Source organism: Alternaria arborescens, assembly GCF_004154835.1.
Source record: "Alternaria arborescens strain FERA 675 chromosome Unknown contig_39, whole genome shotgun sequence".
Taxonomy (NCBI): domain Eukaryota; kingdom Fungi; phylum Ascomycota; class Dothideomycetes; order Pleosporales; family Pleosporaceae; genus Alternaria; species Alternaria arborescens.
The window spans coordinates 173139-191918 of NW_021167894.1; the positions used below are offsets into that span (position 1 = coordinate 173139).

Here is an 18780-nt window from a genome sequence, read left to right on the forward strand (position 1 = left end):
TCAACTTGCTAGATGTTGATAGACGTGGATTCAAAGCGTCAATGTTTCCAAAGCGAACATGAACATAAGCTTAGTCGAGTATCTCTTTTTTTTGTTTTGTCTGGCTCGCGCCGACATGAGAGTAATATCATGGAATCTAAATTAACTTGTAACCCTTTCGTCTACATCGTTGACTTCTTAACACCTTTTCCCTTTTCGGCGTCCTATCGCCTCTCGTTCTTTTGGTTGATGTGCGTTTCCATTGTGATTTCGCCAATTCGGCACTCTTCATCGGACACTTTGCCTCCCCCCTTTATTTTCCAGGTGTTGAACACCTTGTCGCTCTTCTCGTTCTCCGCAGAAATATCGTCTCGTAGTCTCACAGGCGCGAGATTGCCCATTCCGTAGTCCTCGTCGATCTCCGACTTGGACGGTCCTTTTTCTGTCTTCAGCAGAGACATTGTCATGCTAAAAAGGCTAGGCTTCTTTCGCGACTCCTTGGTTGGATCGTTGTTCCATTTTGGTGTTCGCATGCCAGATGGGCCCGAGGGACCGAATGATGAGTTGGTGAAACCAAACTTCTCGGAGATCTGTCGCCAGAGGGGGCGGAGGGTGGCGAGGGAACCGGCTGTGATTGCGAGTCCTTGCTCGATGTCTGACCAGATTGCGATGTCGACGGTGGCCCAGAGGAAGTCGGGATTCTTAAAGTCCATCACGTAGCCCATGCGGACGCAGACTGCTACACTGGCAATGCAAGCCATGCCGAGAATGGGAATCAGCAGAACCCTCGTCTTGACTGACATGTTCAAGCCCCAGATGAGGAAGAAGGGCAGAATGGCAAACGTAAAGTCGCTAACGACAGAAATCGCACTGTACAGGAACGTAAGACCGATGATGACGTTTATGTCGATGCAGGTACCGTCTTCGATACTCTTGTTCCAGAAGAAGCTGACCGGGTGGCACTGGAAGAGGGTGACGAAGAAGAAGATGAGTCCACAAAGAACCGTGAGGCCCATGGCACAGTAGATGATGTACTTGTGTAGTTTCTTGACGGTGACGCGGAGGAGGAAGAGGCCGATGGACATTTTGGATGTGATCATCGCCCAGCAATATGCGATGTAGCAGAGCCACCAGTACTGTCGGTACTATTAGTCTTCTGGTCGTGGAGAGTTACAGGTCGAGGCCTACCCGCATTGCTTTGTACTGTTGCTCGAACGAGAGTGTATCCATATGCCGTCCGGTGCCATAGTGAACACCACCCTAACACAATTAGTCAAGAGCTAGCAGGTAGTGGCTATGGATCTTACAATGGCGCAAGTAGCGAACATGACATGGCTACATAATGCTACCACCATCCACCAGTCGTCCGGTCCAAAAGCTTTCACGATGCGGGCTCGTACGTAGACCCGCAGGACAGTGGCTATGAATGCGAGCGAAACGAACGTCGAGCACACCTGCACACGTTAGTCGATAGTCTCCATCTCATCCAGTTCCTGTACATACCGCCGTCAGTTCAGGTCCCCGATTTTCGAGTTCGTGCCTTGTAGCCATGATGATGGCGTAAAGTCGGGCAAATCTGGTTCCCCCCAGATTTCTGAGGAATCGCGCGGATTTTGGCTCCATATACCTCGTTCCCGATGTCTTGGGTATCAGCCAAAATGAGTCAGCCCGCATTCTAGCGAGTCTCGATTCGAATGGTACCCAGGGGAAGGCGGCTCGTGGGCCCTGCCCACCGCTACTGAATGGGAAACACCGCCGGCATGTCAGGGCAGGGCAGGGGTGCACATCATGCTGATTCAACGTTCAGTTACGATGGGGTCCAGGGGTGTTGTGGCGATTAGTCCCGTGCTTTCGCAGCTTCCACTCTGGGCATGCATTTCGAGTCTCCTGCTCGTTTACGTGAATACAAGATGATCATAATTTGTTGATGGATGCTTGCGGCTCGTGAACCTCCCGCAATCTAGGCTACCCGCGCACAATAAACGTCGACGGACTCCGTTCCGATCAATCAAGTGCCCGCTCTGGCAGCAGACGTCAGAGTTTTCGGTCCCACGGTTTCCGTGTTTACTGTGGCTTCAGGGACCCGCTGTTGTCCCACAGGGTGACCTCGATTCTGATTGCTAACATTAGGAAAAGCCGACTAAATACAAAGTTTCACTCCCGTGGCACAGAGACGGGAAGGATCCGCGTGGCTTCAGGGACTGAAGTTGACGCATGTCTGCTTGCGAAGTCGCATAGAGGTCGTGACTCTGTTGAGGCGAAATTTCCGCAGGGCGTGTAAGCGAGCTCATCTAGCACGATCTTGGTAAAACACGTGGGAGCTACATGGGTAGCGAGGGTGTCGGCGACCTTAGCGGCAGATCGTCAAACTCAAACATCGACGTGCCGAGGCATGAACACTAGTGATTGGGAGATGGCCCGCGACTCAGGCACACTCCACCCAAGGCACTTGAGAACGGCTTGTTCAGTAGTGGGACTGTCACTCGGGTCGTTCTTCGCCGCTCGACGCTGACGGAGGGCTATCCGAAGCTGTACGTAAGGCTGTTGACACCCATTATCTGATCGAAAGGGGAACGGCCAAGCAAAGATATTAGGGTTGACCCGCGAGTCGTACTAGGTTTGCAATCCGATTCGGTTCGATCAGTCCGATAAGGCAACTGAGCTGCATTCAACCGCTCGAACAGACATCAGCATGGACAGCAACTCCTGACGACCCTGGTATATTCACACCGCAGGAACCTCTCCTGTTGTTTAACCCAAGTCAGGAGATCGGCCTCAACAAGCACCTGAAAAAGTTCGCTGGCGACGCGGACACGGGAAGACGCTCAACTGGCCAGCAACTGTGTGTTTCTTCGACGACGATCGTATCCTGATAAACATGTCGGCTCCCGTCCGTCTACGCATTCCCACTACGTCGGCAGTAGCAACTCACGTCGACACTAACGTCAGCTACAGCGAGTGCGACTCTTAGCTGCTGCCCAATGATACCGGCCTCGTCCCTCCGACCCAAAGCCACCAGACTCTCATGGTAGCCGCGCAGGGCCCATACGTTGTTCGGATGTTGCCTCGCCCGCGGTAGCGTATCATCGAACCCCAGATCTGCTTTGTAGGCTGCTGCCGCATCTTCTATTCGGCCCTGCTCCATCAACAGGGCAGCATATGCATGGCGTGTCGGTTGCATCCATGGCCAAGGCTCGGCGTATACTAGGTTATCATCACGTTCGATTGCCGTCTCGAGGTGTTTGAAAGCCTCCTCGTAGTTGCCTTTGCGGTACTCAAGCTCGCCGTCCAACATTGCAACTCCAACTTGCAGCACGACGTTAGACCTATCTTGGTTAGTAAGCTCTTTATACATGGGGTTCCCGCCGTTCCGGAAACTTTGACTTTACTGTACCTGTTAGGAAAATCTCCGCATATCCGCGATGCTGGGATACACTCTACTGCCTGAACCAAGGCATCGCGTTCCTTTTGCGCCTTTACGACGTCGCCAGTAGCGGCATATGCAATGCCTTTGCCATAACGTATCATTGCTGTTGTCACACAAAAGAGATCCGTGTCAGACGGCATCTCGAGCGCGATAAGATCCTGCCATCGTCCGAAACGAACTAGGACATGAACCCGGACTGACGCGAAGTTCTCCAACCAGTCTGCCATGGGCGGGCTTTCAATGCGCAGCAGCGACTCCGGGAGCGATGCTTCCATCCGGTCGACTGCGTCCAGTGCGACCTTGAACTGCCCTGCAAACATGGCTGCATACACGAGCGAGTGATAGTTGTGCATCATGTAGAATGAGTAGAAGTTTCTCGCCCCGTGCTCGGCAACGTACTTCTCGTCAGCACGGCAGGCATCCGCATTAGCATCAATGGCACGTCGATAGTCACCAACAAGGATGTCCAGATGGGACGGCATATGTCTGTGGTTGTATGGCGTTAGTACGTACTTCGCTTACAATTCAACGTATACCTACAGTAAGTGTCCTCCGTCCGGGGTAAGTTTTCTTAGATGATCGGCATAGACAAGGGCTACTTCCGGCGTCGCTGACATCTCCATGAGATGAATGTACAGATGGAGAACTCCTGGATGTTTGTGTGAGCTTTCTTGCTGCAAAGCTTTCTCGAGCACAGCCTTGGCCTCTAATGAGCGAGCACCAGGCGTTGGCTCGCCTGTCTTGAGATCCCAGAGATTCCATGCCGAGAGGCATACGAGGGAGTCTGCATAAAGCGAAGCGATGTCGAGGTCACTAGAGAAATTCCCGTAAACGCTCCTCATGGCCTCGGCATATTCCTCGTTGCACGCCTGAAAAGCAGCCTCGTCTAGACCTTTCGGCACACGCACTTGCACGGCATCGATTAGTGCTCTTTCGATATCCGTAGACTTGGGTGCGTGTTGTGTGGCCTTTTCGTTCGCTTCATTTATTTTTCTTAGTGTGGCCTTGAGCTCTTTCTCATCAAACAAGTCCCAAGGTTTATTGTAATTCGGCCCGAGGGCGAACGCGAGCTGTGGTAATCAGCTGGGGAACCAAAAAATATCCCGACTATGTCAGTGACCTACACCCCAATAAGCCATCGCGCAACTTGGGTCTTCGTCGATAGCCCGTTCGAAGCATCGGGCGGACTCTTCATGGTGAAACGCATAACACCAAACCAAGCCGCGATCAAACCATTCCTGTGCTTTCGAGCTAGAGGTGCTGATCTTTCGACGGTAGGAGCCCAGGTCGTATCGGTAGGTAGTTGAGTCGGGCATTGTTACCGCCAGATAGGTGTATGAAGTAAGCGGATGTCCGCAGGGTTGGCGGCTTGTGGTGGGGCATCCACATGTAAGGGTCCTTGCCTAACCCCTTTCAGTCCCTCAAGATCTCCTAGAGCTCGTCGCGCCCAATTCAACTCCATCGCACCAGGCCAGCATCATCCCATCATCCTTCAGCTTGTCGTGTTCAAGTAATTACTGGCTAAATCGCTTACTCTTATCTTCGAGACGGCCCATCGCAAAACATGTGTCGCCATCTGTAGCCTCTGCAATGCTTCCTGTGGCTCCAGGGCAGAACCGTTCCAAACACCGCGCATGAGAGAGGAACCTTTCAGTACCCTGATGTAGAAGCCCGGGATGACAACTCACTTCGCTGTTCAAGCATGTAGGTTAAGCACCTAGGTACTGTTCGCGCGATCCAACGTAGTTCTGCGACGCAGCAGGTATGTCTTCTGGTACTTATCATTTCGCAACACATCAGGAACACCGCAACAGTGTTCGATATCATTTCAATCGTGGTATCCAGAGTTGAAGTCGTTAGAGAGATAAAGAGGCCTGAGGTAACGGAAGCACAGCAGAAGGGTAAGTGTGTCGCCCTGGATATGATTCTTCTGAATCACTATGTTTATCACGATCACAGTTCCGAAGACCATCTCTTTAGCTTCTCTCCTTCACTGTCTATATGATACTGAGTTAGCTCTAGTCGTTAGAATTTCATGACCAGTACACACACTATGGCCTACTCGATCCTAAGGGGTATGGCTTGTATAACTCTACTATTAGCTTCTCGAGACATGACCTTCAGTTTATCGTTCCTCCAGCACAGGCAAAGGGGTTTTCTGAGGTCGCAGCGCAACGAGTAAACACATCTCACACGGGCCGTTTATTGGCTTGGCGTACAAGAAGGCTTCACGGCTCTACGCTGCGGCAGTGATGATTTCTCCAGCAAGAATATTCTCGAAACATTGTAACAGCTATATATGAGCCTTGAGCCCTTGCTCCTTCATAGTTGGTGGATGCGTGAGGTTTGTGTGAGATCCTAAGTGGAGCAATAGCACCTCGTTACGTCACCCCACTTCGCTCCGATCGTGAGGACTCATCTAGCAATTGCATCGCTTGAATCACGCCACGAGTCACTCGACGTATCAATCTCCACCACACCCTACAGAAATCAATGCTTGTACTCAGGTGTACAAATCCCCTAAAAAGACCTACAAGCATCGTCGGTAGTGCAGGTTACATACGCCAACGCGCATCGCTTCCAAGTGTGAATTACCCCCAGACGACCCAGCGCCGACCGAAAAGTATGCTGCATTCAGCTACTGAATCAGCGAAGAAGATCTTCGCGCCTACGAGCAACTCTGAAGACCCTGGCCATGCAACCCAATACAACAAAGGCGCCCTAGACCGTGATGATCTCCTTCCCTCTCCAACCGATCAATTCCACAAGTGGTTCCAGGAAGCCCAGGCCAACAACGTTTACCAGCCGGAGACCGTCACCTTATCCACCGCCGAACTACCCAGCGGCAGAGTCTCAGCACGAACACTGTATATGAAAGAGCTGGACGATCGCGGCTTCGTCATTTACTCAAACTGGGATACGAGTCGCAAAGCGAGCGACGTGCGAAGTAATCCGCATGCGGCATTGACTTTCCACTGGCGCGAACTTGAACGCCAGGTCCGCGTTGAAGGAACTGTGGAGCGCCTTACGTCCGAGGAATCGCAGGTTTACTACGATACGAGGATCCGCGGCTCAAGAATCGGGGCATGGGCCAGTCAGCAAAGCAGTGTGATTGAGTCAAGAGAGGAGCTAGAGAAGAGAGTGGAAGACGTGGAGAAGAGGTTTAGTGGCAAGGACAAGATCCCAGTACCGGAGTTTTGGGGCGGGCTGAGAATTGTGCCACAGATGATGGAGTTTTGGCAAGGACGACCAAGCCGGTTGCACGACCGGTTTGTCTACAGGAAGGTCGGCGGGGAGGAAGATGCGAAGGGGATCAAGGAGGCGGAGTGGAAGATCGAAAGATTAAGCCCTTAAAAAGAGAGATGGCATTGGAAAGGTGTGGTTGGTTCGGCCAAGGACCAAGAATTACACCAGAGAGTTTAGGAACGACGATTGAAGATGTGGATTTACGAGCCCATCATAATCTCCACTCTATCATACATGCTTCTCTTGGGCTTTCACTACAGTTTCTTCGCCCCGTCTAACCTTTGGCTTCTCCTCGCCGACGTACGTGTCTTCATCCTTGCCTTCAATTAATATCTCCCGCTTGACTACTGCCCTTGCGCACATCGTAAACACGAATACATACGTAGCGACAAGACACATCGTCAGAAAGCTGCCCACCCAGCCCACTACCCTACTTTCAAATACATCTCCAATCTTGATGGTCGCAAGTGTGAAGCCAACATTCGGAAACACAAACGCCCACCAGTTAAGACGAAACGTCATCTCTTTAGCCACAGCAAGTATGCTCAACAGCGCGATGCAAAAGAACCAGAGTGCCAAACTCCAGATGAACACTGCCACCATCGTCGCAAGCAACTCCAGTATGCGAGCCGTAGCTTGCCCACCTACGCCAAAAAAGGTAGTAGTCGCTGGCCACGCCCTGGCCATGCCGATAATCGCCAGCGAAGTAAACGCGGGCGGCCCAACAGCGATGAACATTGCCGGTCTGCTCTTTGAACTAGGAAAGCCCCATTCGATCATCCGATGAACGTACATGACATACATGAGTAGGCTTACAGTCATACCCAAGCCCTGTGCTGTAAGTCCGGCGACAATCATGGCAACTGCATGCGCCTCTGCTTGATGTCCTGCACCGATAGCAGCCAGCGTTCCAGATAACATGAAGGGAAATATGGGCAGATCCCAGGCAGGTGTCATGTCTTGGATCTTAAGAGCTGGTGATGAGAAGAGGGAGTAATAGCTCCAGATGGCTACGATAAAGGTAGCCGTAAAGTAAAGCCAGAACAAGATACGATAGGTGACAAGAAGCCATGCTCCACATATTGACAAGCCATACAGGTGCATACCGCCGATTATGCTGGCGAGAGAAAGGAAGGATGTTGCAAAGAAGAGGCTTTCAGAAGGGTGGATCAAGCTTTCCTTGAGTAATCGTGGGTATCGTACAAAACGGAGGCTTATGGCGCATGCAACTGCTACGAAAAGAATGATTTCGAAGACATAAACCGCCCTTCCGATGGCAAGGAGACCGGAAAATGTGTTGGCCTGGTTGTCGGGATGAAGCAGCAGCGCTAAGCCGCCAGTTGACATTGGGAGCGTGAACCATGCCTGCGCGTCGAAACAATTAGCCCATGAACATGTCAAGACACGACTAGGTTTCTTTGGTATGTACCCATGTGAAGTGCTCAAGTCTCTCTAGAAAGGTTGTCGGTCTTTGCTCCTCCTCTGCTAGGGTAATCGAGGACTCATTGCCCTGTTCTGGATCGAAGGATGGTCGAAACAGTCTTTGCGACATCTAAGCGTGCGGTGCTTGTTCTGCAATTTTTTTCAAGTAAAGACAAGGGCTTCCAGTGGGCACACCAACAGGTGATGCTGTTATTGGTGCTGGAAGTTTCAGAGCGGTCATCAGGCGAAGGCGCCTCCGGTTGACGTATCGTTGTAATTCCATGTTTATGCGCACTGGCTCGTGCTGAAGCTGCAGGTAACGTCAACAACAGTAACGATGTGCAGGATGCCACATGTTCTAGAGCCCCTTGTCTCTTGTTGAGGTGGCACGGGAGCGCCCGAAGGTGGCGTGACACAACACCAAAACAGTGAACAATCCCGGCAATCGCTAAAAAGCTGTGATAGAAGTATCAAACACTTGCTGTGGTATCATTCATTCCTTTTAATCATACGAGCAGTCATAAAGTATAGACATAACTTTCCCCAACCGCTTGGGCTTCCCCATGAAACGCCATGAAATGATCATAAATTGTCGTAAGATCGACGAACGCGAAGAAAATCCTATGAAACCTGTCCTCCACATGGCTGTGGTTTACTCGCCATCTGACTCTTGTTCCGCAGTCTGTGATAATGTTAGCATACATGTCGTGTATTTATGACCTAAGTCAACTTACGTTGTCGTGGAAGTTTGTTCCGTGCGTGGTCTCGTTGATGTAACCCTTCCTGATGACGAAGTCACCAAAGTGCTCTCCGTCGTTCCTCTCCTTGGCGTATTGCTTGATCATCGGCTGCAGAATCTCCAGAATCTCTTCCTCCTTGATCGAGCTCCTGTAAAGCTTGTTCAGCCTTTGGCCATGGTAACCACCACCAAGGTACATGTTGTACGCGCCATAGGCCTTTCCAACGAAAGCAACCTCGGCGAGCCATGGACGTGCGCAACCGTTGGGGCAACCAGTCATGCGCATGACAATGCTGTCTTGTCGCAGACCAGATTCCTCAAGTGTACCCTCAAGCTTGGAGATGAGCTCAGGCAGGTAACGCTCTGACTCGGCCATGGCAAGACCGCAAGTGGGGAAGGCAACACAGGCGGAACTAGACAGCCTCATACCAGAAAAGTTGGTGTTATCAAGCTTCCACTTCTTCAGCAGCTCCTTCATGGCCGGCAGATCTTCGTCGGCGACATTGGCTAGGATCAAATGCTGGTTACCAGTCAACCGGAACTCGCCCTTGTGTACCTTGGCCACCTCGATGAGACCAGTCTTCATGGGGAAGTCGGCAGTGTCCTCAATGCGGCCGTTCTCAATAAAGAAGGTGAAGTGGTTAAGGCCAGTCTCGTCCTTTTGCCAACCGAAGGTGTCGATGTTGCTTTGGAACTTGAAGGGCTTGGGCTCGTCAAACTTCTGACCCCAGAGCTCTTCAACCTTGCCCTTGAAGACATCAACACCCATGTCGTCGATGGTGTACTTGAGACGGGCGTGCTTCCTGTTCTTGCGGTCACCGTGGTCGCGCTGGACGAGCATGATCTTCTCGCAAACAAGATGCACCTGCTCGGTTGGGACGTAGCCAAACATGCTTCCGGTTCGCGGGTATGTCTTCTTGTTGTTGTGCGTGACACCCATGCCGCCACCGGCGAGGACGTTGAAACCTACAAGGTTTCCGTCTTCGCCCTTGATTGCGATGAGACCAATGTCGTGAGCGTACACATCGGTGTCGTTGTGAGGAGGAATGGCAATGGTGATCTTGAACTTTCGTGGGAGGTAGAGAGGGCCGTAGAGAGGCTCGTGGTCCTGGACAGCCTCACCAGCAACCTTGCGCTTCTGCTTTGTCTCGTCGTCCTCCAACCAGATCTCGTGGTAAGCAGTGGTAGAGGGAAGGAGATGGTCGCTGATCTTCTGTGCAATGTTGTGGACCTGGCCGTGGTACTTTGACTGAGTCGGCAGAGAGCTGCACATGACGTTTCGGTTGACATCACCGCAAGCTGCGATGGTGGTCATCAACGCCTTGTTAATGGCCTGCATAGCTGGCTTGAGCTTGCCCTTTACGACGCCGTGGAACTGGAAGGTTTGTCGAGTGGTCAGCTTCATGGTCTCGTTACCGAGCTTTGTGCTAATTTCGTCCATCTGCAGCCACTGCTTAGGCGTAGAGACACCTCCAGGTAGTCGGCAACGAATCATGAAGGAATACGCTGGCTCGAGACCCTGCGCCTTGCGTTGGTCACGAAGATCACGGTCATCCTGCATGTAGGTGCCGTGGAACTTGGTGAGTTGTTGGTCGCTTGCTGAGATGGCACCGGTGCTGGTGTCGGCCAGACCCTCCTCGATAGTACCTCGGAGGAAGTTTGAAGCGGCCTTCATATCCTCATTGGTCAACGGCGCTGGTTCCTCGGGCAAGTTCTCGACGTTGGCAACGCCGAGCTTCTCCCAGAGCTTTGGCTCCCATTCGGCGTACGCAGTCTGGTAGGCGTCCGGGTCTTGGTCATCACCAAGACCACACTCCGCCAAAGGCTTGCCACCGAGAGTAAGAAGACGAGCATGAAGGTCCTTTGCGGGCTTGTTGTAGTAGATCTTGTCCTCCTTGCGTGGCCAGTAGTGGCTGTCACCGAGACCGAAGACACCAAAGTTGACTGTCGCAAGATCCAAATCGGTGGAGTCCTTGACGGTTTCCCAGAACGTTCGACCGTTTTGGGGGAACTCTCCCTGACCGGCTACACTGGTCATCAGGATAACGTTCTGCTCATTGGGCAGGTCTTCGATCGGGAAATCATCCATGGCCATGACCATGGTCTTGAGACCTCGAGCCTTGCCACGGTTTCCAAGACGCTTGGCTAGGTTTTCAGCGTTGCCATTGTCGGAAGCGAAGAGAATGGTCATTGGGTCGCCCTGGAGACCATCGAGAAGCTTGCTATAGGCATCCTTGGCCTTGCGCTTTTGCAGTTGCCTGACCTCAGTGCCGTATGATCCAGAGATGTTGGACGAGAACTCGGGATGTCTCTTCATGACCTGGGACATGTAGTTGTCGCGGGAGAGGAACTCCTCCAGCTCTTTCTTAATGCGCTCTGAGTCAAGCTTGAAGTTCTCCTCGCCCTTCTCCTCAGCACGTGGGTCCCATCGGTACAGGGGCCAGTAGCCAAGGTCGACAGCCTTCTTGGTCTCTTGCAGAACGGTCAGGGGTGTGTCGTTCTCCTTCTCGTAAGGGAGGTATGCAAGCACAACGGATGGACCGTCGAACTTGTCGGCCTCGATCATAGCCTCCAAGACCTGGGTGTAAGAGCTGTATACAGCGACCGATGCGACGTAGGCATTTCCGTAGTTCATTGCGTACAGACCGATGTCCTTCTTGCGCCTCGCGGCGTCAGCAGCTGCGCGCTCAGAGTAGGGGGTTGAGTCGACAATGAGCATGTTGACATTCTCGCCAGAGGCCAGTACGTGGTGGACACCAGAGTTTCCGAGGTCATACGCCCAAGCGTCTGACCCAATCAACCACGGAGATTCCTTGTAGAAGAGCTTCTTCGACGACAACAGTTGGCTGGCAACGGGCGAGCCGTCGGTGCCCAGACGAGCGATGACTTCAGAAGCAAGTTCGTTGGCCTTGTCAGTGTCATCGGCGTTGAGTGCCCACTTAGATAGCCACTCCTTAGGTGCTTGTGTAGTGAAAGCATTCTCCTTGGAAGCAGCCGCAGCCTCGTCTACCAATCGCCTTCGGTGCTCCTTGCGTGCTACTAGTGAGCCGAATCCGTACTCCGGGGAAGAGGAGATCTCGTTGGAGATGCCGGCGTGCTGCGAACCAAGCTGGTTAGCAATGTGGAGCTTCTCACCAAAGACCTGGTTCAAGATCTTCATGTAGGCGTTCTCTAACCCTGGTTGCTCGGCCTTGATAGCCTGGGGCTCCGGGCCATCGAGGTTACCGATGACGAGGTTCTGCACAGGTGTCTCGCTCATCAAGTTCTGGAAGACACCGCGCATCGCTTGGGACACAGTCTCCTCGTTGATGTAGCCGAGTTGGTATCCTACAACCATGGGGGAGGCACCGCCAGTCGACTTCAGGGACATCAGAAGGTCGAGCAGTACAGGGCCCCAGCGGGTAGTCTTTCTTCGAACTTGCTCTAGCACAGCGATCCTCTTGAGCGATGAGGGAAGCATAGGCGCAAGTGAGGCACCCAACCAGGGGCGGTATAACCTCGCGGTGATGACGGCTGTGTTGGCATATGCCTTGGTCTCCTCGACACTATCCAGCTCGGTGGCAAACACAGCAGTGTCAGCACCGAAGAGGAAGATGGCGGCCTCCTCGGTGCCAGTACCAGAGAACGCGAATGCATCGTAGCTTCGACCGGTGGCATCCCGAATGGTTCCCCAGATCTGTGTGGCGAAGCGGTAGATGTCCTCGGATGAGACAGGTTTTGAGATCAGAGATTCGACAGTGGTTGCAGAGGACACGGACGCGCCGCTTGTGCTAGCATCGCGCTGTGATGAACCAGAGGACGACTCGGCGCGCTCGCTGTTCCTCTCCGATGCCGGAAGTGACTTGGCCTGCTCAGGAGCGCTAGCTGATGTTGCTGCTGGGGCGGCGTTGACAGCCTGGCTCCGAGCGAAGGACAGTGTTGAACTCCTGCCATCATCGGCGTATAGCGATGTCTCCTCTGACTTGGTGTTCTGGTATGCCGCCGCCGCGTCCAGGTCGATGACACTCCGGACCAGGTCGGCATCTTCGACTTCAACAGTCTTCTTGAAAGCAGTCGCGCCTGAGTCGAAGAAGTGAATGACACCCTTGCCCGACTTGATAGCCAAGGCATGTGCAGTCAGAGCAAGATCCTGCAACTCCTGCAGTGTCTCCGACTGGATGAAGGCGAATCCAGATTGCCGGATGGAGGTGATGTCGGAGAAGTCGGGGAAGCCCGATGGCGCTACCGATACGTGGAGAACGACAGGGTACTGGGCGAGCTTGTATAGGTGTGGTATCGACTTTACAAGGATGGAAGAGGTTGTGGTGACGCTGGTGAGCTTGCCCGCGCGGATGGGCTGGAAAACAGAGAGAAGGGGATCCGCATTTTGGCGGACTGTAAGGATCTGGGGAGAAAGTTAGTACGATTGCATCGGATACGACCAAATCATGCAGACATACCTCTGGTTGTGTCTTGCAAACAACGCTAGGCGCGTTGTGCTTCTGTAGTCCTCGCAGAGGCTCGGAGAACTCAGATTCGGCCTCGAAGGAAGGGACGACCGACACAATCACGTCGGAGGCCAAGTGGGCAATTCGGGCCACTACACAATACAAAAGTCAGTATATGTAACCTTGGACCCTCCAACTGCTCTGGTGCAACGACGTGCTGGGGTAGAGGCAATGGCGGGGCGAATGATTGCGGGGACATACCGGCCTCTCCTGCAGTCGAGATGGACCCCATATTGACTGCAAATTCAGGGTTGACGGTAACAGTAAGGAAATGTCTACGGGGGAGACGAGGAGTAGTAATAGTTCGGACCGTCGGCGACAGTCCTCATAGTCAGCGGCAACGGCAATGGAAAAATTCCCTTTAAGAGGTCATGACAACGCGTGCCGAAAGCACGCAATATTTTAGTGCACTTCAGGGTCTGGGGCGAGGGCCGAAGAGCGGCGAATCAGACCATCATAGATGCGCGAGTTCGGTGTAATGCACTTGGCTAGATCTGCTTGTCAAGCTCGACGCGAGGCTGAGGACCGAATTTCACCCATAGTGCATCTCGTGGTGGAGTCCTGGCCGACGGTGGTCGTGATGCTTACTCCCGCATGTCTGAGTGGCCAGGTGAGGGCAGCGCCGCCTTGCCGCATCGAGACGTGCCGAGGACCAGCCTTATCGATAGGAGCACAGGCTACCTCCACCTGTTCGCCTCTCCTGGCATGGCCGACACATGCATCATGGCATGAACCAGCACGCCCGTACGACCAATCGTCGACACCATACTTGCCCTTACCGTAATCGCATGCATCTGCATCTGATGTCGTGATTAGCGTACCTTTATTGCAATGAACACCGCCTCTGGATTTTCAGATCCCCTCGTCTCCGATACCCCGCTGCCCTTCCACGAGCTATGCACGCGCATCAATGACCGCATAGCTACGTTTCTCGACGCCAAGGATGTATCAGAGCGCGTCAAGAATGTGCAGGAGCAGACGCGCACGTCGCTGAGCGTCATAGGGGAGGCACTGGACAAGTACAGGTTGGTGACTACACTGCGGGGCGGTGCGGCAGCTGGGGACTGACAGCTATGTAGTCTGCCAGAGCTCTCCCTATCGTATAATGGCGGCAAAGACTGCCTCGTCCTTCTCGTGCTATACCTCTGCGCCATGCACAGACGGGGCCTGACGCAGACGTCGAATCCCTCGTCCAGCATCGAGACCGCGGTGCAGTGCGTATACATACAAGACGCGCATCCCTTTCCCGAGGTCGAGGAGTTTGTCGCGCATAGCAGCAAGATATACTCGCTTGCCCTTTTGGAATATGCAAAGCCTATGAAAGCGGCCTTTGCCGACTACTTAAAAGACACTCCGTCGGTCAAGGCGATATTAGTGGGGACACGGCGGACGGATCCGCATGGCGAGCATTTGAAGCATTTCGACCCAACAGACTCAGGGTGGCCGGCCTTTGTACGGATACATCCCGTCATAGACTGGCACTACGTGGATATATGGACGGTACGTGGGAGTTATGCGACTTCGTACCTGCTTACTGACACATCTAGTTTATACGCTTCCTCAACATACCCTACTGTTCTCTATACGACCGTGGATACACCTCGTTAGGCGGGACGACTGATACGCACCCGAACCCGAAGCTCGTGCGCCAACCGTCTACGCAACAAGTACCGCAAGCTGAGAGAGAGAACGGCGCCCCGAAGCCCAAGTTCAGGCCGGCATACGAACTGGTAGATGACTACGAGGAGAGGTTAGGGAGAGATAGGTAGAAACATGGTGATATTGCATTTGCATTGTATCTGTGTTCTGTTGCATCACGCGATGACGTTCATTTCCGTTAACAACACGCGCTTTATACTCGCAGGTAGCGGCTGCTTTCCAGACTTTAGGAACGAGTTTAGTGTTCTTTTCGACATGCTGGATTATTCTCGGAGGATCCCCATTTTCTCCGTCCCCGGTTATTTCTCGGAGATCCCAACTCCGCACTCGCATTCATACTCGGAACGCATGCTGGATCGATTTTAGATTTCATAACAAGCCGAACGCATTTCTTCCAGCCAGGTCCTGATCAGATCCCGACCAGGTGGATATCCTGGAAGTTGAGTCGGTGTCACCACTACGACATGACGCCGTTCGCGACAACTGCAACCATCCGCAATCACGCAAGGTACAAGCAGACCTATAGCACGACATGAATTGGACTTTTGCGGAAGGCCTTTTGTTTGAAGTGGTTTGCGCATTGTAGCACGAGCATGTGCTGACCCGTGATCGCATGAGTTGTCAACCGCTAGGGCTCACAGCTAGCAACCTTGGGCGCACACAGTCTATCATGATGTCCAACGAGTCTGCAGAAATATTCTAGCAAATATGCTAAGTTATACTGGTTGGTAGATCACGCCAGTCTGTACGGTCTGTTCCCGAAGCTAATGTATGCGAAGTGTATAAGCAAGCGAACATGAAGTCTACTGGAAGCACCAACAATGGACGCCATCAATAAAGCGACGAACAGCAGATGTTCGTGAATATCGCGACGTTACATTGAGGAATATACACATGCAAATATATCTTTCTCCCCGGTTAGAATAGGCAAAGGGAATCTTGGACGCACTCGAAGCGTTTCGTCCCCCATCATGCTTCTCACGGTGTTCTCTCAAGTCTCACTTCTGTTGACGTTGACCATTCATGCCGCTATAATTCCTGACGATCGACCTGAAGTCATCCCGGGTCCAGGGCTTCCGTCACTAGAATCTCTTAACCTGACTTCAGCTGACCTATATGAGTTGCCGTTGCCGGGAGGTTCGACTGGTAAGACTTCGTGTTCATGGGCCATGTACTCGTATGTGACATCACCTAATACTCTTCAGCTCAAATAACCACCTCGGACAACGAACTGGCATGCGGACCAGAGGACAGCGCTTACACTAGCGTCGAAAACCTCATCGTCTGCTACCACTATCTTCGGAGCCTAGGCCGGACGCCCTGCGAGTTTGAGAATAGGGAGGCGAGAGCATTGTGTTGGCATGGAATCGACACTGTCGTCGTTGGTATAGGTCGAACAGGAGGCCACGAGAGTAGCTACTGGTATGCTCGGCTTCTGCCACCCTTGGTGATAACCAATCTGACACACTAAGTAGCATCGATGTGGCGGTAGGAATCTTAGCGGGCATTGATGGCTGCACAAGGCCTGACGGAAGGTGCGCAGGATTTGCAGTAGCCAACGGGAATGCAAACATTATGGTCGGTGGAACGAATGCTGGATATCAGAGACATCGTTGGAGTTAAAAATCAGGGTCGCGTCTGTACGCATGGTCGTGTTCACAAGAGGTGTCGCGGTCAGTTAGGTCGCAGTTCATGACACGACCTCAGATTTCCAAATGACTTTATCTCAAAATGCTTTCAACTACCTTCAGGTTTCCGACGTGTCGAACCCATGTATCGCACGCTTGCGGAGTACATTTTGGAAGACGCTGGGAGCCAACTTGGATCAGCGTCGACTGGAATCATGCGCCTCATCCGCTAATGCATTTATTCAAAATTTACCAAAGAAGAACCTTCCCCGCAGAATTTCCTAGAGCCAACACCTTCCCCAGACTCTGCCTCTCGATATTGAGCGAACAGAAATCTGGGGTCATCGGAGCTTTTCGACTTCCTCCAACCAGAGGTTTCTCCGGGACCAAGATGTTTCGCATACATCAGCCAACGCTCGGGTATAGCCCTAATACACGTCTGAGCAGCCGTATCAAGCCACAAATTGGTCATGTGGAGAGACGCATGGTGCCTGGTGCATGCGGATGCTCCCGCGGCGCCGTTCGCGATCGAATCCCACCTAAGAGAGTTCATCGTTGATATGAAGCTGTCGGAAAACAAGCCACACTTTCAGCTTCGTGTGGATGAATAGCAACAATTATTGCGGTTCAAACGCCGATAGCTTATACATAATGCAACTTCAGTATGTTCGTGTAATCTCCAGCAGAACATACACAACATCACAACATCACTAGTCATGAAACTCCCTACATCTCTCGTCCTCCTCGCGGTGACCGCAGTCACAGCATCACCTACTCCAACCATCCAGGAAGAACCGGCAAAGGCCCTGCAGAAGAGAGCTAGCATTACAGATGCTGCTAACATTGGCTATGCGATGGCAAATGGAGGCACCAAAGGCGGAGCTGGCGGTCCTACTACCACTGTCAGCACTTTGCCCCAGCTGTCGGCTGCGGCCAACTCCACTGGGCCTCTGAACATTGTCGTCCAAGGAGCCATCAGTGGTGCCGCAAAGGTCCAGGTTAGCTCGGATAAGACCATCATCGGGAAGACTGGAAGCTGTATGCCCTTAATGTCCACCTGTCTCGCTGATCTCTGACTGACACTTTACAGCCCTCACTGGCATTGGTCTCACGATTCTAGGCCAGAAAAATGTCATCGTGCGAAATATGAAGATCAGCAAAGTGCCTGCTGCCTACGGCGATGGCACCACCATTCAGCTTTCTACGAATGTGTGGGTCGACCATTGTGATTACTCTGGTGATGAGTCGGTGGGCAAAGACACCTATGACGGCTTGGTCGACCTTTCGCATGCTGCGGACTTTGTCACCATCTCCAACACTTACTTCCACAACCATGTATGTTCTATATTCTCACGTCCCTCTGTGATGCTGGACGAGGGCTAACGCGAAACAGTCCAAAGGCACACTCGTAGGGCACTCCGACAAGAATGCCGCTGAAGATACCGGCCATCTCCGCGTAACATATGCAAACAATCACTTCTACCGCGTCAACAGTCGCGGTCCACTGCTGCGTTTCGGCACAGCGCACATCTTCAACAACTACTACAACGAGCAGTCCACGGGCGTGAACTCCCGCATGGGTGCGCAAGCTCTGGTTCAAAGCACCGTCTTTGAGAACAGTGGCAAGAAGATGGTCTACACGGAGAGCAGTGCGGAAGATGGATTTGCAGTTGTTGAGGACGTCCTGTTCGGCGGACAGAGCGCCAACACAGCGCCTCTGGGTAAGCTCAATGCGCAAAGCTTTCCTTATAAGTATGAGTTGCTGGGAAGCGCGAATGTCAAGGCTGCTGTTACCAAGGAGGCAGGGCAGACACTGTCGTTCTAGAGTGGTTGTGGTTGGAGGGCTAGGTACAATTCATGATATGCAAGTACTGACGTTTCCAATGCTGAGTCGACGACCACATTTGACCTTTGCAACGAAAAGGGCGTTGGACGACATGAGTGATGTTCCGACTCCCAAAAAACTGTATCTATACTATATGTTATCATTGGTCGATCGTCAAAGCTGTCGCTCGGCCAGTACTCGGCCACCAAAACATCCTTACCCGCTCCACCTCCACTATGATAAGCAAAAACAAAAACATACAACAGCGGGGATTCGCTAGTGGTCACCCACCTAACTACTAATCCGCCGGTACACTGCTTGTATATGGCTGAGCGGACGGGAAGCCTAATTTTCAGTGTCCTATGGTC

At 52.5% G+C, this 18780-nt stretch overlaps 8 protein-coding genes across 8 annotated transcripts; 4 read left to right on the plus strand and 4 right to left on the minus strand.

Moving 5' to 3' along the window:
* Positions 1 to 203: 203 nt before the first annotated feature.
* Positions 204 to 1530, minus strand: AA0111_g10805 (hypothetical protein; the record flags this gene model as incomplete). Its single annotated transcript, XM_028644599.1, has 4 exons — positions 204 to 1115; positions 1168 to 1239; positions 1287 to 1433; positions 1483 to 1530. The coding sequence occupies 4 exons, from the start codon at positions 1528 to 1530 to the stop codon at positions 204 to 206; spliced, it is 1179 nt and encodes a 392-aa protein (XP_028501601.1).
* Positions 1531 to 2875: 1345 nt separating this feature from the next.
* AA0111_g10806 (hypothetical protein) lies at positions 2876 to 4722 on the minus strand (the record flags this gene model as incomplete). The annotated part of the gene is made up of 4 exons (XM_028644600.1): positions 2876 to 3305; positions 3374 to 3892; positions 3947 to 4476; positions 4531 to 4722. The coding sequence occupies 4 exons, from the start codon at positions 4720 to 4722 to the stop codon at positions 2876 to 2878; spliced, it is 1671 nt and encodes a 556-aa protein (XP_028501598.1).
* Positions 4723 to 6031: 1309 nt separating this feature from the next.
* On the plus strand, positions 6032 to 6760 carry AA0111_g10807 (hypothetical protein; the record flags this gene model as incomplete). Its single annotated transcript, XM_028644601.1, has 1 exon — positions 6032 to 6760. One exon carries the CDS (start codon positions 6032 to 6034, stop codon positions 6758 to 6760), a length of 729 nt encoding a protein of 242 aa, XP_028501599.1.
* Positions 6761 to 6880: 120 nt separating this feature from the next.
* AA0111_g10808 (hypothetical protein) lies at positions 6881 to 8204 on the minus strand (the record flags this gene model as incomplete). The annotated part of the gene is made up of 2 exons (XM_028644602.1): positions 6881 to 8017; positions 8082 to 8204. 2 exons carry the CDS (start codon positions 8202 to 8204, stop codon positions 6881 to 6883), a joined length of 1260 nt encoding a protein of 419 aa, XP_028501593.1.
* A 522-nt stretch (positions 8205 to 8726) lies between these two features.
* Positions 8727 to 13532, minus strand: AA0111_g10809 (Sulfite reductase [NADPH] subunit beta; the record flags this gene model as incomplete). The annotated part of the gene is made up of 4 exons (XM_028644603.1): positions 8727 to 8756; positions 8809 to 13197; positions 13253 to 13392; positions 13502 to 13532. The coding sequence occupies 4 exons, from the start codon at positions 13530 to 13532 to the stop codon at positions 8727 to 8729; spliced, it is 4590 nt and encodes a 1529-aa protein (XP_028501594.1).
* A 599-nt stretch (positions 13533 to 14131) lies between these two features.
* Positions 14132 to 15069, plus strand: AA0111_g10810 (hypothetical protein; the record flags this gene model as incomplete). Its single annotated transcript, XM_028644605.1, has 3 exons — positions 14132 to 14325; positions 14380 to 14800; positions 14848 to 15069. 3 exons carry the CDS (start codon positions 14132 to 14134, stop codon positions 15067 to 15069), a joined length of 837 nt encoding a protein of 278 aa, XP_028501634.1.
* An 861-nt stretch (positions 15070 to 15930) lies between these two features.
* AA0111_g10811 (hypothetical protein) lies at positions 15931 to 16582 on the plus strand (the record flags this gene model as incomplete). The annotated part of the gene is made up of 3 exons (XM_028644606.1): positions 15931 to 16105; positions 16165 to 16381; positions 16435 to 16582. 3 exons carry the CDS (start codon positions 15931 to 15933, stop codon positions 16580 to 16582), a joined length of 540 nt encoding a protein of 179 aa, XP_028501633.1.
* A 721-nt stretch (positions 16583 to 17303) lies between these two features.
* AA0111_g10812 (putative pectate lyase B) lies at positions 17304 to 18412 on the plus strand (the record flags this gene model as incomplete). The annotated part of the gene is made up of 3 exons (XM_028644607.1): positions 17304 to 17625; positions 17678 to 17922; positions 17981 to 18412. The coding sequence occupies 3 exons, from the start codon at positions 17304 to 17306 to the stop codon at positions 18410 to 18412; spliced, it is 999 nt and encodes a 332-aa protein (XP_028501635.1).
* Positions 18413 to 18780: the final 368 nt, after the last annotated feature.